The 17492-nt window shown below is 26.9% G+C and overlaps 1 protein-coding gene across 1 annotated transcript; it reads right to left on the reverse strand.

Moving 5' to 3' along the window:
- Positions 1–1076: 1076 nt before the first annotated feature.
- LOC106758821 (UDP-galactose/UDP-glucose transporter 2) lies at positions 1077–4546 on the reverse strand. The gene is made up of 7 exons (XM_014641809.2): positions 3868–4546; positions 3434–3462; positions 3130–3331; positions 2629–2871; positions 2303–2404; positions 2095–2202; positions 1077–1509 (listed from the first exon to the last, which is right to left on the reverse strand). Exons 1-7 carry the CDS (start codon positions 3991–3993, stop codon positions 1246–1248), a joined length of 1074 nt encoding a protein of 357 aa, XP_014497295.1. The 5' UTR covers positions 3994–4546; the 3' UTR covers positions 1077–1245.
- Between the last annotated feature and the right edge of the window lie 12946 nt (positions 4547–17492).

Consider the following 17492-nt stretch of genomic DNA (forward strand, 5'->3'; position numbering starts at 1 on the left):
GTCAAATTCATCTGTGCAATACACAAAATACTCTCTAAAGTATAAATTGTAATATTTACACAAATTAGTCTTTTAAACTTTATACTTGTAATAGATAAACTGTTTCTAATTAGAAAATTTTAACTCTGACTAATCCTATATTTAGGCTTTATAATTATTAAATAATTTGTTTTAATGCTACCTTTAAAAATTAAATTAATTGGTAAATTATATTTTTAAATGTTTTTTTATCATTTTATTTGTTGTAAAAAACAATTTGATTCTTTTTACAATATTAAGGAGTAAATTAATTCATGACTTATAATTTTAGAGACTAATTTACTATTCTCAAGGACCAATTTGTGGAAATATTACAACTTTTATGGTTTCATACTACATCACGTTAACACATGAAATTTTGACTCAATAAACAAATAATAAATATAACACTACGTAGATGTAATTAAGTAATAAGGACAATATTCTATGTGAAAGAATAATAAAATATTCATTATTACTAAAATATTTCATGTTGCTAGAGTAATACGATAATAAATAAATATATTAAACTACTCAATATAAATATATACTATAGATATAAGAATTAAAACTAGAACTAAACTCCACCAAAATGTTTTTTTTAATTATTCAATTAACAGCTTACTTTATCATTAAAACGATTTGGAACGTTTTTGTATTTATTTTGAATATGTTTTCGCATAATTTCAAATAAAACTGTACATGTTATTAGTTGTGTATTTAAGGGAATCTAGAGAATTTTAGATGAATTGTTTTTATATGTTCATAAGTTTCATTTATTTAAAAAGCATTTTCAGCTATGCGTCACATCAACTCATTTATATAGAAAAACAATTCATTTTCATAGAAATAAGTAAGTCCTTACAAAATATCTAAGAATTTAATTCTAATAAACTTATCCATACATACAAACATTTATTTATTTTGAAGTTATTCATTCAGGTGCAAAACTTATAATGTCAATCTCACTGTTGAGAAAACAGTATCAGTATCATTAAATTTGAGTAACAGCAACAACAGTGGAGAAATAACAGAAGCTTTAAATGCGCCTTTGACAGTAAAGCAATAAAATCTGAGACTTTCCATTAAAAAAAATAATATAAAATGCTAATTTGGACATCAAATTATTTTCTTTTTCTTTCACATGACATGAAAATAACGAAGAAATTGTGAATTTAAAAATAATATGACTTAAAAAAAAATTACTTTCATTTAGAACACATTAAGCTAGACCAAGGGCCTCCTTTCATCATTTTCCCCTGCAGAATTTGGCAGATTCCCCAACTCTTCATCACCACTGGATTTTGCTCTGAGTTCCCCTGGAGAAGAATTTAAGACCCTCTTGTTGCTGCTGAATTTGCTATCAGGCAACATCTTCAATGTGATTCCCATAGCTATGAGTAAAAGTCCACTCCCATGTTGTTCTGTCAATGGTTTTGTGAATATCAAGTATGACAGTAGCAATGTCACTGCCTTTCTTGCTGTTGTTATCTGCAATAATATTCAATGAGCTAAGTTAGGATCACATAATGTGATTAAAGTTTTAATTTTTCTAACACCCCATATGATGATTTACTTTTTATGATTGAATCAAGTAAAAGGGTGAGTGAGAATAAATATTGTTTTCATTTTCATTTTCATTTAATCACATTTATGACTAGTAACAGACTCTCTTAACACTTAATGCCAAAACACTGTCTTATTAGTTGATATTCATGCAATGATAAACTAAACAACACTCTTTCCAATCAGTTGAATGAATGAAAGTCCTGCTAATCTGGCATTGGAACTCACATATTTAGTGAAGGCTCACATGACTTTCACCTAATTATATTAATAGTGCCAAGAAATGTGATGCTAATATTTTTCCTTATGTCAGAACAACTTTCAATTCAAGTTTTTTAATACAAAAGGATCAAATGTTTGGTCATTGAATAACATTTAAGAGTGAGAAGGCATGGAGCCTGGTGTGTTTGTTTTTTCACATGGGAGTTATTAATGTTAGGAGCTGTAAAATGGTCCAAAACTAATTGACATGACAATAAAAGGAAGTAAAATCATGTGAAAGCAATTTACCATTGCTGTGGTAGCAGCACCAAAGATGGCAATGAGGGAGAGCACAGATACTTGACCTATAAATGTGGCCATTGCTTCAAAGACCAAAACTCCATACACATAGGGATGCTGAAAGGACAAGAAAAAGTGATTCTGCTTAGAAAAAAGAAAAAAAAAAAGCATAACATGTTACTGTTGTGAAAAAGGGTAGTGTTTATTCCAAAATTACCTGTGAACAAGAGGTCCATGCTTTGAACAATTCTCCTGTGAAAAGCATGGGTGGGATTAAGAAAGGCAAACCCACTACTGTTGAGCAAAAGAGCATCTCCATCTGTGTTTACAATGAGAAAAGTACTAGAAATTTAAAAGGCTACTATTATATATATATTTATGGTTCCTATGTGGCTTAAACCATTACATCAGAAGAACATAAAAAGTTACATGGTTAAAATTTTCTGATAAGTTAAAGTATATCTATGTTGTTCAACATAATTGACATAAAAAGTCAAGCACCTTGAAAGGCACAAAGAAGGGATAGAAAGAGAAGAAAATCACCTGTGTGGTCTCAGGGTTCATAGTGAATATTGCTTCCTGAAGATTTCCCAGGAAAGAGTCCATGACCAATGCTCCAGAAATCATAACAACACCAACGACACTGAAATTTGGTGATGTCTGTGCATCTGCTAGTGTGAATAGGATCAGACCAACTACAAGAAGTATTGCAGATACATATTCATGTAATGGATATTTCCTTCTCAGACCCGGAATGAAGGCACCCATAATCATCACTGGCAGAACCTATAACACAAACTGGTTCAGTTACATTTCAATGTTTAATGCTCAGTTTAGCTACAACATGGTGATACAGTTTTAGAGGCAAAAAACCAAGATTTGGAATCATTGAACTGCAGCTGATATTCCCTTTATAACGAGCTTAAGAATGAGTAAAACCTCATTTGAGGTGTTTTAACTGTAGCTGATACAAAGATGTTTCCTTCAAAAATGGGTAAAGTAAGGATATGATAGAATTTCTTTTCATGGGCTTTTGTAACTTACCTTTGTGGATTTGAACATGATTTGTGCAGGATAGTTAAGAAAAGCTAAAGAACCCTTTGTTAGGCCATGAGAACCCATAAGTACAGCTGAGAGCTTTACATAAGTTTTCCATGAATTCACCATTTGCTTGCTTGTGAAGCCTTGAAGGTAAATCAGACACAGGTACACAAACCCTTGAACAAATGTGAAGTACCAACCATAGCTAAAACAAGTAAAAACAAACCACCAACTTCACCGTTAGACCCTATTCAAAGCTGCAAAACAGTAATAAATATATAGAATAGCACCAAGGTGAATCATTTACCTAAAATGGAGCCTATTATACACATATTCCTGCAAAATAAAGCAAATGAGAGAACACTTTATTAAAACATGATTATTCTCATTCCAATAACTAAAGAAAAGAAACAAAATTGAAGACAAAAGTCCCCACAAAACATCCAGAGAGAACAACAAAAGGCAGACAAATCTTGGCACTTTCGACAAAACATTTTCCTTGAAAAATAATCTTTAGGCTAGCAATTATGAAAGAAAAGAAAGATAAAAAAAAAAATGTACAAAATCAAAGAAAACCAAATCCGTTTTACCACTAAAAAACTCAATTTTTTTTTGTTTCTCCTCTTACTCAGCCCTTTTTCTGAAACCCAGTTGCAGAAACGTTGAACCAAAAACATCAAATTCAAGAATTCAAGAAAAGCGAGAAAACAGAGCAGATATATGATCCATCTTGACATCTACCTCACAGATGCCGTTAACAAGATATCCAAAGAAGAACCCCGATGAACAAATAAGGAATTGCTGCCATCTTGGTCGGTCAGAGAGTGAAATTCCAAACAAACTACGAGCCTGCTCCTCGTTCTTCATCTGTTCACAACACTCCTTCTCTGTCCACTATTCGACCTCCACACCCAGAATCCAATTCACCAAAAAGACAACACCTTTGGAACTCAAACCGTCAACCAGCCTAGAAATCTTGCTCTTGCATGTCGACTTTGCCAACCCCAGAAAAACAAAATAGAATTTTATCACAAAAAAAACGGAAACTTATCTGATAAGTGACCAATCTTTGCAAGAAAGTTGCAGGGGGGTCACCACTTTGTGCATGTAAGATTGAAAGAGAGAAAGTAAAAAGAGAGAGAAATTGAAAGAGTATTAGCAGTGTGGGTAAATGTGAGCATTCATTCCTTCACCCACACAATCTCAGCTGTCTCCTACGTACTAGTATATATGTTTATGTAATGTTGATTCGAAGCAAAGGTGGAAGGAATTGAATAAATAAGAAAAGAAAGAGAAAGATTTAATATTTTGAATTATGAAAGGACGCTCTTGATCTCATGGGAAAGGACTTAGGAGTATTAAATTGTGGCAGAAGCAGAAGGAGAAGACCAGCTTGGGTTTAAGGGCAGTTATGTCATGTGGGCTACATGCATATATCCCTTACTTCATGCTCCCTGTTCTTATTATAATGACAATATTGTCTTATTATTATAGTCCTAAAAATATAGAGCACATAGGGTAGGTCCTACATAGGAATGATTTTGGAGGCTACCTTTCTTTACTTTTGCTTTAACTTCACAAGTGCAAGTGTCAAATAACCAATGTAACTTCTGCAAACACCTCGTATCAGAAATGATTAAAATGAGTAATGATATAGAATATAAAAATAAATTTGTTATAAAAGTAGAAAAAAAGTAATGTTAAATAAACCTAAAAAAATTTAGGTGTGTATTTTGTTACTAATTATATATTTTATTATAATTTTTCGATGATTCATTCTTTTATCAAATTTTAATCTCCGGAATATACATCATTTCAATGAATTTGATTTATTATAATCAACCATAAAAATATGTTTTTAATTCTAAATTATAATAATATAATTATAAAAGGTTTTGTGCTTAACCATTTATTATTCACCAATTGAACATATGAAAATAATTTCAACGTAAAAAAATCTGTGTACACAGATATTTATGGATAAAATTTGTGACGAGTAATTACAATATGAGATATTTTTCACAAGTAACATACAACGAATATTATAATACTTGCTTCTAAACAAGTTAGGTACGGATAGTATATTACTCGATTCGTGGATATCTGTCATCCACAAAAAATAATAATAAAATAATAATTTATATATATTTTTAATTAAATTTAATTAAAAATAAAATAAAATTATATTTTATTAAAGTAAATTTAATTAAAATTAAATTTTAATTTTTTTAGTTTAATTTATATTATATATATAGTAATTTTATTTAAATTTTATTCTAAAATGTATAAAAAAAAGTTGCGGGTATCCACGGGTTTTAAAATACCCGCAAGTATTTTTTCAACAGATACCAACGGATAACAAATCGGGTAACGGATAAAATTTTATCCGGCGAATGTAAATAAACACTACACGACTCGTTATCATCCCTATTTTCAACCAAACATTTTGGACAGAAATTAATTTGTTTTATTATTACAATTTTAATAAAAGTGTTTCCGAGTTAGGCTATATAATTTAGATAAATTTATTATCCAACCCACTAATAAAATATTTAATTGGATTAGGTTTATTTTTGCATTTCTTTTGTATAAAACTCAATTCAATCATCATATTAAATTGGGCTGATTCAAGATTTTGAAAAACATTCTTATGTCATAATAGTAGTAGAGAAAGAAATGTCACTATACAGTTACTAATATTAAAACTATCCTTACTGTCAATACTACAACCACTGTCATTAATACTATCACTATTATTATCATAATCATTGTCACTACCACTATAACTACTACCATTGTTGTATTTTCAACTACCATTATTAATATTACTACCATTATCACTATTATGGTCAATACCACCACTACTACCATTACTATTTGTCAATGTTATTATTTTCACTACTACTAACACTATCATCATTAACATTATGATTACATTTCTTACTATCATTATCTTATAATTGCTACTATGTCCACTGGCATATTTGTTATTACAAATACTATATTGTTATTATCACTGTCCCTATTATTAAGGGTATCAACCGAACTTATTAATTTACAAGCAATTAATTTTGTAACTCGAATTAACCTATCTTAGATTGATAGATTAATGCATTGATTCACTTAATATTTTATTCTTTCAACTTATTTTATATATTTTTTATAATATAATTGAAGTATATTTGACTTGATTCATTCTTTTTCTCAGTAATAAAATTAAAGTGCTCACCTATTTTCAAACATTATTATAAAGATAATAATAAAAAATTAAAAAGTCAATATTTTGCGATGTTTCTTTGTGGTTGCGAACCTTTGGAAAAAGCTATGAAGTTAAGAAAAATAGTTTTAGTTAGAATATGTTGGTGGTAGGTAAGGATTAGATTAGACTGAATAAAAGTTAAGGTTTGTAAAGACAAATGGCTTTCGAAACTTTTTCTATTATTCTGCTTTTGAAGTCAAACAAAATTATGGATTATAATTTATATTATGCAATTAATTATCGAGAAGGTCGTTTTGTTCGTTAATCAGTCATCACTCACAGACTCGTTGACATGGATGGAGTACAGTTGTATTCTTCTTAATTTACAGAAACACGATAATGAATATAAATCACTAGTTTAAACAAACTCAATTTTAAATTTATTAACTTAGTCTCATAAGACTTTATTTCACTTTTGGTATTCTGCTTAAAAATTCTAATTTATAATTTTTATTTGATGTAATTAAGTCTTATAGGTTTAAAAATAAATTAATTATGTTATTTTGTTAGATTAACATTAGCTTTTGTATATATCACTTGTCATTTGTAGTATTTTTATTTTTATTTTTTACTTTTTTTAAAAAAAAATTATCATGTCTGCTAAATTATAATCATTTAATTGATTATGACTCTGTCACGTGCTCAAATAGTATTATATATTAATGTCAATGTCATATAATAATGTCAATCTAAACGAAATAATACAAACTAACACACGATATGTACGAACATAACGTTAATGTCAATCTAACCGAAATAACTGGATCGGATCATTTTTAAAAGAGTTAAATATGTTTTTGTCCCTTAACTATCACGCGGTTTTAGTTTTAGTTCCTACTCGATACTTTGATGGTTTTTAGTCCTCATAGTATTGAAACTGTTATAAATAGTCTTTAAAAATGGATGGCGTGAACTTTTGTTTGACGTGGCTAACGGCCAGCCCACGTTTGATGCTAGGTATGAGTTTTTTATCTGTCACATTTTCTTTCTTTTTATTTGGCTTGAACGGAGAACTCGCGATTTTTTTTGCCATAAATCTGGGTTGAGGGAATAGAGCTTTTTCTCCTTCGCAGGTTTGCGATTGAAGATGAATGTTGGTTGAGTGTGATTCTGTGGTTGGTGGTGCGTGAAGCTTGCTTACGCAATTATTAGACTAGAATTGTGGAAACTGGAATATAATGCTACCAAAACACTAACTTGTTGCAACCATCACCACTGAAATAGTATCCCGCAAATGGCTTGAAAATGTTGTTTCATATCTTTCATGGTCACCAAACAACATTATGAAAGCTTCAGGCCATGAATTTTTAACACACAAATATCCACTGCGCTCACCTTTTATTTCAACACCATTCTCATCCACTATGACAAGCTACAGTTACAAATAAATTAGTCAGTGATGAAGGCAAATGGAAATATAATATGGAAGTAAAAAAAGAGCACATTAAATTACAAAAGGAACACATAAGGTCGGCATAGAATACCTAAACTCCAAAGAAAGGGAAAGTTGCAGAACCAGTTTTCTGGGGCCAAGCACCTGGTAGTGGAGTTATCCGTAAGCAATAGAAAAAAAAAAGAATAGACCCAAAGTTTTGTTCGAAAGCTTTTTCTCCTTCGTAGGTTTGCGATTGAAGATGAACGTTGGCTAAGTGTGATTCTGTGGTTGGTGGTGCGTGAAGCTTGCCTACACAATTAGGGTTCATCGCGATTTTCGTTTTGTTGCTTCTGTTTTTCTGGTTGCAAGTTTCTGGAGGTGCATTAATGGAAAAAATTGGATTTGCAGGTCTGGTGGCGGCAAGGAGAAGAACTGATTTGCATGATTTGAGTTCACGCGTTTGAGGTTTCCTCTGGTTTTGATTTTCTGGGTGGCTGCGACGGGTGGTTGTGCATTTTTTAGGTTTGCCTCTTTGCAGGTTTCCGGTGATCTCTACTGTAGGTGGTTGTGGCGCGACAACAAGGGTGGCCCGATTTGCTCGATTTAGGTTTCGTGCAAGTTTTCGGTGCGGTGGTTGCCATGATTGAAGGTAGTGGTGTGGTGGCTAGTGGTGGCCATGAGGGTAGCGGCACAAGGGAGAAGAAAAGAAAACGTGGCAGATAATAAACTCATACCTAGCATTAAACATGGGCTGGTCGTTAGTCACGTCAAACAATAGCTCACGTCGTCCAATTTTAAGGACTATTTATAACAGTTTCAATAATATGAGGACTAAAAGCCATCACAGTTTCGAGTAGGGATTAAAATCATATCTAACCCTTTTTTAAAAATTAGAATACTTAATTACACCAAATAAGAATGACAAGTTTCCAAACAAATTAGAAGACCAAAAGTGAAATTAAGCTAGATAAAAAAAAATAGTATTCTTACCAAAAAGAGATGGAATTCTTTGAGATGATGGAAGAAACTAGGTCCTTCAATTTGTAAATGTACCAATAGGAGGTATACCTGCAGAAGATCAAGTCAATAAACACAAAGAATGAGAGTGTAGAGAAGCTTATGAGAAATAAAGAGAATGAGTACTTCTTGTGAGAATGTTCGTATTTTATAGGCATAGATGGAACTAAGACAAATGATAGAGAATTACATTGATTAATAAGATATTAGTCATTTTACATTATCATTTCCAAATGTGCACTTCAATAATTATAATTGAGATATTAATATCAATAATTATGGAAACATGACATTTATGATAATCCATAAATATTAGTATGGAGTAACATTTATGGATTATCATAAATGTCATGTTTTCATAATTATTAACATTGATATCTCGATTATAATGATTGAAAAATGATAATTTAAAATGACTAATATCTTGTTAATCAATGTTATTTTCTAACCTTTCTCTTGGGTCCACCTATGTTATAAAATAAAAACATTCTCATAAGGAGTAATTATTCTCTTTATTTCTAATAAGCTTCTCTACACTCATTTTTTTTTTTTGGTGTTTTATTCATTTGATCTTCTACAGGTGGACTTGATCTTGGTATGTTTGCATATTAAAGGACCTAGTTTATTCCATCACTTAAAAGAGTTCCCACTCTTTTTAGTAAAAACAAATAATATTTAACAAATGTTATGAATTTTCTATTGTATGAAATATATACCTTGACACTCTGCCCAATAAGCTATCGGAACACCTAGGCCAGGAGTCTTTGATAGGCTGTCTTTGCATTTTTTAGCTTAAAAGGCTTGACTTCGTAGTAGAAGTTTGAATCCTCTGTAATGAAGGCAATTTTTATTTTGTTGGTTGTTGCCATGGGATCTGGTTGTATTGACCAACAACGTTATCTACTAATCGATCTATGCTCAACAAAGGATATGAGTCCTTTAGACAAGTTTTGTCCAAGTATGTATAATCAATACACATACATCAATTCCTATTGGTGCCTTTTTAACCAACTATATATTGGCAAGCCAGGTGGTATAATGCGCTTCCCGCACAAATCCTACCTATAGGAGCTTGTCATACATAAATTCTCATTGGCACATTATACCACCTAACTTTGTTCAAGTATGTTTAATCAATACACATACATAAATTCTCATTGGCGCCTTTTTAACCAACATTATATTGGCAAGCCAGGTGGTATAATGTGCTTCCTACACAAATCCTACCTGTAAGAGCTTGTCTACCTCGACCTTTGTCGTCACTCTTCTCTTTTCTCTTAACTTTCTCTTTTTTTTTTTGTGATACATGATTTGCTTCCTAAACTTGTGTAATCAATGTATGAAATGTTTTATTTAATGTTTTTTGTTATACTTGTCTGGTAATTATATTGACAAACTCGTTTAATGTGTATTGTTAGACTTGTTTAATCCATACATCGATATACTCGTTTAATATTTTTTGTTATATTTACTTAATCAATGAATGTAATGACTTGTCTAATTAATATATGACTCGTCTAAACTTTGTTATATTAATCTAATTAATGACTCGACAAATTGGTCTAATGTGTATTACAATACTCTTTCAATAATTTTTGTTATATTCTTTTAATTAATGAACAAAATAAGTCATTTAGTATTTTTGTTATACTCGGTTTAATTAGTATATAAATAAACTAGTACAAAGTATATTGTTAGACTTGTCTAATTTTTTTTATATTCATCTAATTAGTATACGGACAAAATAATTTAATGTGTATTCTTAAACTTATATAATTTTTTTATATACTCATCCAGTATGTGTTTCTAGACCCATGTAATGAATATAGGTTTGATTTATATTTTTATACTCATCTAATGATAATATAAAGATAGTGATATATATTTAGATAATTAGTTTGATAGGTTTTATCTTTTATTTCGGTCTTACTAAAATTATAAAATTATAAGTTGTCATGTTTGAAAGTTAAAATTAAAAAGTGAATTAAAAAAATGTAAAGTAAAAATTATAATGTTAAAAAGTATAATTTTTTTATTACATATATATTTTTAAAACTTCGAAACAAATTATTAAGTAAAATAAAAGTCATAATATTAAGTAATGTAACTTTTTTTTGTTACAAGTATATATTTTCAACCTTTTGAAATGAATTATTAAATATAATATTTTAATTTATTTTGTTTTAAATATAACTATTTAAAACCTTAGGCATTTTATGTGCGTCTCAGTAAAGTTAATTTGTTTTTTATATTTTAATATCAATAAATAAAATTATTTTAAGAAATAAAAATAAAATACATTTTTTTTAATTTTATTTTATTAAATGTCTAAGTAATTAGAAATCATAAAAGGAAAAAATATTATATAAAAAAATAATATTTTAAATATAAGTCATTTTTATATAATAAATATGTTAAAAGTATGTTAAATTATTTTTTTAATAATAGTTAAAATAAGTGTAAGAATACATATTAAAAGAATTATTTATTTATTTATTTTAAAAATAATATTTATTGATTAAAGTGTATATTTCCAATTCATTATTCAAAAGAAATTGACGTAGTTAATTATATCTTTTATAATGATGAACTACATTGATTAAGAAAAATAACTTTACATATAGTAAGTTGTACAGGAGATTAAATAAAAAAATATTAATTAAAGCAAATAAATGTCAGTTATATGATTAAATTATTACTTTTATATATGAAAATAATTTTGAATTTTTGTGATTTGGTATATTTAAGTACTAAATTTAATTTTCTTAACATATATTTCTAAACATTTTATCATTATTATTCCTTAAATTAAACTATTAGATATAATTGATATTGGTTTGAAGATTTTAAATTTTATAAACTAAATAAAATGAGTAATAAAGTAAATTTTATATTATTTTTTTTGTTATATTATAATAAGTTATTACGTTATAGTATAATTATAACTTATTATAAAAATAAATTCTATGCACAAAAATAATAAATTAATATAAAAATAAATTTTATATACATGTAGCAACAAAGTCAATATAAATAAAAATATTAAAAAATAAAATAACAGAAAAAATATTATATACATGTGACAATAAAATAAATATAAATAAAAAAGAAATTAAAAATGAATACATGTCAATGGGTAGTAAAATAAATTTATAAGTATTTTCTTTTCTTGTATTATAATAGATAATAGTAAATACATTTTCAAATATTTATTTATGTGATCTTATTTTACTTTTATTATATAATTAGAGTTAGGATCGAAATAGAAAGTGATGAGTGTCGTATAATTGTATTTTTGAATTCACCTTAAGATGAAACCTTCTTCAACCTTTGGGATTACGGGTTTCAATTTTAAGTTTCACACTTTTTCAACATTTGAATTAGGGTTTTCAGTTATAATCCAAGTTGCATTATTCTTTCTCAACAATCCGATAAAGACCATTTGAGAAGATGATTGATCACATAGGTAAACTTAGGGAATTCAAATAGATGTTCTCTAAACATCCTTAAATAGTGAACATTTCTAAACACTATTTCAAATCATGATTATTGGTAAGTATTACTTAGTAGGTAGAGAGCCATGATTAGACTGTGATTAGAGTTTTACTATCTCAGACCCATTCGAAAAACTATAAATAGAAATCAAAGATGAAAATGTAGATTATTGCATTCCAAAAAACTATAAATAGAGATCAATAGTAAAAAGGTAGATGATTGCATTTATTGCAAATTTAAGTCTTTGTTATAGCCCGATTGGTTTAATTACTGACTTACGCACCAGAATAAAGTGTCTTTGACATGTACCCAGATAAGAAAATAAATTGTCTTTGACATGTATCCAAATAAGAAAGAATTTTAACTAAAAGTATATAAGATTACCTAAGCTAAATAAAATAAAAACATGAGCGTGGAAAGTGTGTTTTGTAGAAATACACCACTTTACATCCAAAACAATTAATATTATATATATATATATATATATATATATATATATATATATATTTATAAGTATGATTATATATTTTGTTTTATTATTTATTTTAATATGTTATTTTCATATTTTTCTTTATTTCATTATAGGGATATTGTGAATTAATTATCACACAATAACATCGGTCACATAACTAATACAATAAATAGAGTTGGCCGTATAACCGACAAAATTGTTAAATTGAGATCTTAAAATAAAATATATAATAAAATTAAATATATTGAATTTAATTTTAAAATTCTTATAATATTAGTTAATTCAATTTATTTTTAATAATTATCAATAGTTAATATTCATATAATGGGCTCTAATTTTAATTAATGTTTATATTTACTAATATTTATTTAACCCATATTAATCTAAATTATTATTATTGATATTTATTTAAGCTAGTGTTAGTTTATCCAATATCAATTAAATCTATTTTTTTTTTTTAAATTTAGTGTATTTAATCAATACCAATCTTATTTCTTTTAATATTTGTATTTATTTAAAATAATATCGATTAAGTTGATATGAATCTTATTTATTTTTAACAAATATTTTCTCGTAATATTTACTTGTATACTTAATTAATCTTATAATTTTTCTAATTATTATACTTACAGTAAATTCTTAATTCTATAAGATACTCAATCAAAATCACAAAAAAAAAAATATTAAAAACAACGTTATTTTTTTAATATGGAACTAAGATACAAATATTATCTTGAAAATCACCTACTTTTAACGGATAAAATCATCATATATATCTATCCACTTTACCATCATTTAATCTTATCACATTCCCATTTCCCACACGATTACAATATTATAATAGAATATCTTAAATAACTGCAATATTGTTTCACTCATTAATGTACAAATATAGTGCATCTATACTATAAAGGATACAATACTCAAAAAAATGAAAAATTTCCTTACATATCTAATAAATTTAGTTTAATTAAGTTAAGTAAAGGTAACCAAACCTATTTGACAAAAAAGTTGTAGGGATTTTAAAATATTTAAAACATTATTCACATGATAAATTATCCAATATTTTAATCACACATGAATGGATTTCTTTGAATTCTGTGTCTATCAGCAGTACTTTAAATATTTTATTCTGAGATACTTTTGTAATTAATTATCAACTTTAAAATTTCACTATAAAATTTAACTGGCCCTACATGTTATTTACTAGTATATTATTAAATGTGAAAACTTACAGTAGATATTAAGCATTCAACTTTTTTTTTTGATACGTTGTGAAAGTGGAAGAAACACAAAAGACTCGTGGATATGATTGTGACAATAAAGCTTTAAATTTAAAATGCATTTTTGGCATAATTATAGAAGAGCATGCATGCATGGAGTTTTAATAAATAAATAAAAAGTATGCATGGAATGTATTAATCTTTTCCATGATATGGGTGGTGTTCCGTTTCAGTCACGTCCTCGAGTGCTGCAATATTATCCCTCAATCCAATAAAGAAAAACAAAAGATCACGAGATATGCTTCATTTCTTACCAAAAAAATATAGAACCACTTTATGCTAAAATTTATGCTATATAAAACTTCTGCTATATGTAGGTATATCTAATTATAAGTACTTAAGTGCTACTTTATTTTCTTATAATTTTCCTCTTCTCAAACACTTAGGTAGTGATATAAAGTTAAATCACTACTTAAATATTTACAAGTACTTTTGATACGATGTTATTTCACGTCGGTAATACCACTTATTGTTGTTGTAGTGTTCGTAATTTCTCTCTTTTATTGTGATCAAATTTTTGGTTATTGTTTTTAAGTATGGTAAAAGTTGTAATAAATAAATACCATAAACATATGTTTCTTCTTGTATATAAAATGAATATTCAGTAGTTTTTATTATATATAATGTAAACTTAAAATCAAATATTTTTTTAAATTAATGAATTATAAAAAATTAAACATGTATAAAAAAATAAACTCTATTTATTTATTTAGTAAACCTTATATTGAATCGTATTCTTATCAAATTTTGGAGTATGATATTTTTTTACAATGTGTAATTGGATAAAAAATTCTGATTGAATATCAAGAAGCAAAAAAAATTCACCTGCAAAGTTTTCTCTAGCATTTAAATCAGTAAGGGATGAAAATTTTTTGTGTAGAAAAATGAGATTTGTATCATTTTATGTGGTTTGAATATTAAATATGTATAAAATAAAATTTTTTTATTTATTATTAGTTTTATTTTGAATTTAAAAAAAAAAAGTAACTTTTTTCCTTGAATTGTAAATAAATTGTTTTAACTTAAATAATTCTCTTTTTTTGGGCACTTAAATTTAATTAATTCTGACAATTGGTTTAAATAATTATAGTAGAAGGTGTATGAGTATATAGATTGGACCCTATTTATTTAGGAAAAAAAAAATATTGTAATTTTAATAAAAGATTTCTGTACCAGAAACAATTAAAGTTAAAATATCTTAATTGCATTTAACGATTCAAAGTTATTTCATCAAAATTAATAGGTCACTCAATATGTATAATAAAAAACATTAAAGTATTGAGTATTATTAAGCTGACTTCAGTTGATGTTTTCTATGTATTATAAATCAAAGAAGCTTAGGGTAAGTTATTAGAGAAACCATTGTAGTGTTAATTAATTTTCAGATTAAAAAACTAGTCAACACTATACCATACACACTCAATGAAAAATGCAACAACAAAAGAAAAAACACTTTAAATCAAATTTCATTATTAGATTGTTTGAAAAGGGAAGAAAATATACATAATATAAAGAAAAGGTTGAAAAATTAATTGAAAAAAATTAAAATATGAGTGTAAATAGAAACTGTTGAAATATGTAAAATGGTAGGAATCTAAAATATTTAGAAGTTTTGGAGGATGAATATTACTAAAATTTAAATATAAGTCCATTTTACACGTTATGTAAAGATGTTGACTTCTCGAGTTTGCCAACTTTGAGTCAACTCCTCCAAAGCACATGCAAGAGCCTTAGGTTGTGGGATTCTAATTCTTCCTTAAACTAATGTGTTTGAAAAGTTTTATTATCTTCAAGCAAAAACTAAATGTGTGCATATTAATCGGTGCTTCAAGATAACCAAATGTTTTATATTTCTTGGAAATCACTAATTTGAGTTTCATGTCTAATAACTTAATTAGGGTTAATGATTTACTTATAGACAATCATACTTTCACATGCCTTATTCTACAATTTGGTATGAGTTTTCTTTCTTCTCAGGAAATTGTTTTCTAATGTGATTATAGTTAGAGGTGCTTAAAACAAAATTTTAAATCCTAAAAATGTTCTTCTTTTGTTGAAGTACTGTGTATAAATATACAAAATTAGGTTTAAGACTAATTTATATAAAAATTTAAATAGGATAATGATATTTTGACAACATATTAATATAACTTACGTGTCATTCTGTGATTGGTCCAAAATTATTTCACTTTCAATAATAATAATAATCATAAACACTAACATGAACCAATCACATAATGACACATAAATAATGTTAAAATGTAAAAAAAATTGTTACCAAAATATCATTATCAAATAAATGATATGTATTGAAAATATTTTTCATGCTTTAATCTCATGTTAATTAGATATTTAGCGGTATAATTAAAACAAAGTATATAACTTTATTTTAGAATTGTAAAGCTATAAAAATACAAGAAATTTGGGACTAAAGTTCAACTGTAAATAATACATTTTTTATATTAAACATTCTCTGTAATGCTTCACATTTGAAGGTGCGTGAACATTCTTCCTGAAATGGAAGTTTCAAATCATTATTCATAACAGTGATGACTATTAAAAATGTAAACAAGTGAACTCCTGAAATTTGAGATTAGTTTTTGTGAAAAAAGAATTATATGTTCAAAAATTGGAGTTTCTGTTTCATCTATTTAATTAGTTTATAATTTCATTATTTTTTTTACAGAAAAATTCTTTAATTATATTTTAACTTTGTTAACATATAATTTAATAATTGTCACATTCCGTAGCTTAATACTAATAGAATAAGATATTTAATAATAAAGTTCAAAACAAATAATTCAGAGTATTAATTGAGGTCTTCCAAGATATAGGATTAAAAATATATATCACATTTATACAATCACACTAACTAACAAAAACTATACCAAAATTAATTACTCTTACTTCTAAAATATAATTAAGCTAGCTTCTTTCTATCTAAAATAATTTCTAAATAGGTATACTTATTTGTTGATACGGATAAGTGAAAAAAAAAAAAAAATACAATCACAAAACAACAAAAAAAAATGGTAAGTTAATATACAAAAATGTTATCCTATGAGTATTAAACAAGCAATATTGATAAGCTAAGCACATCATAGCATTTTAAAACACAAGTCACATAAAAAGAAATTCTTCTAGATGCAATCATTTAGATAAAACCCATTAATGTTGGATTACAAGGAAATTTTAGCACTTATGGTGAATACTCTCCACTCACAAGATTACTCTTTGTGTTTCATCCTACACCTCCAAGACTTCATCCTGCACTTCCAACTTTTTCAAAAGATTTATTTTTAATCTTAATAAATATCTTTTTTACTTTTCACTTTAAGTAATCTTACATCTTTATCTTTGCATCTTTTTAACAAAATTTTTATAACTTTATCTTTTATTTATAACTTTATAACTATTTAATTTAATTTAAAAACCAAATATTATTTAATATTTTTTTGTATTTTA

The sequence above is a fragment of the Vigna radiata genome, chromosome 4, assembly GCF_000741045.1.
Source record: "Vigna radiata var. radiata cultivar VC1973A chromosome 4, Vradiata_ver6, whole genome shotgun sequence".
NCBI classification, from domain to species: Eukaryota; Viridiplantae; Streptophyta; class Magnoliopsida; order Fabales; family Fabaceae; genus Vigna; species Vigna radiata.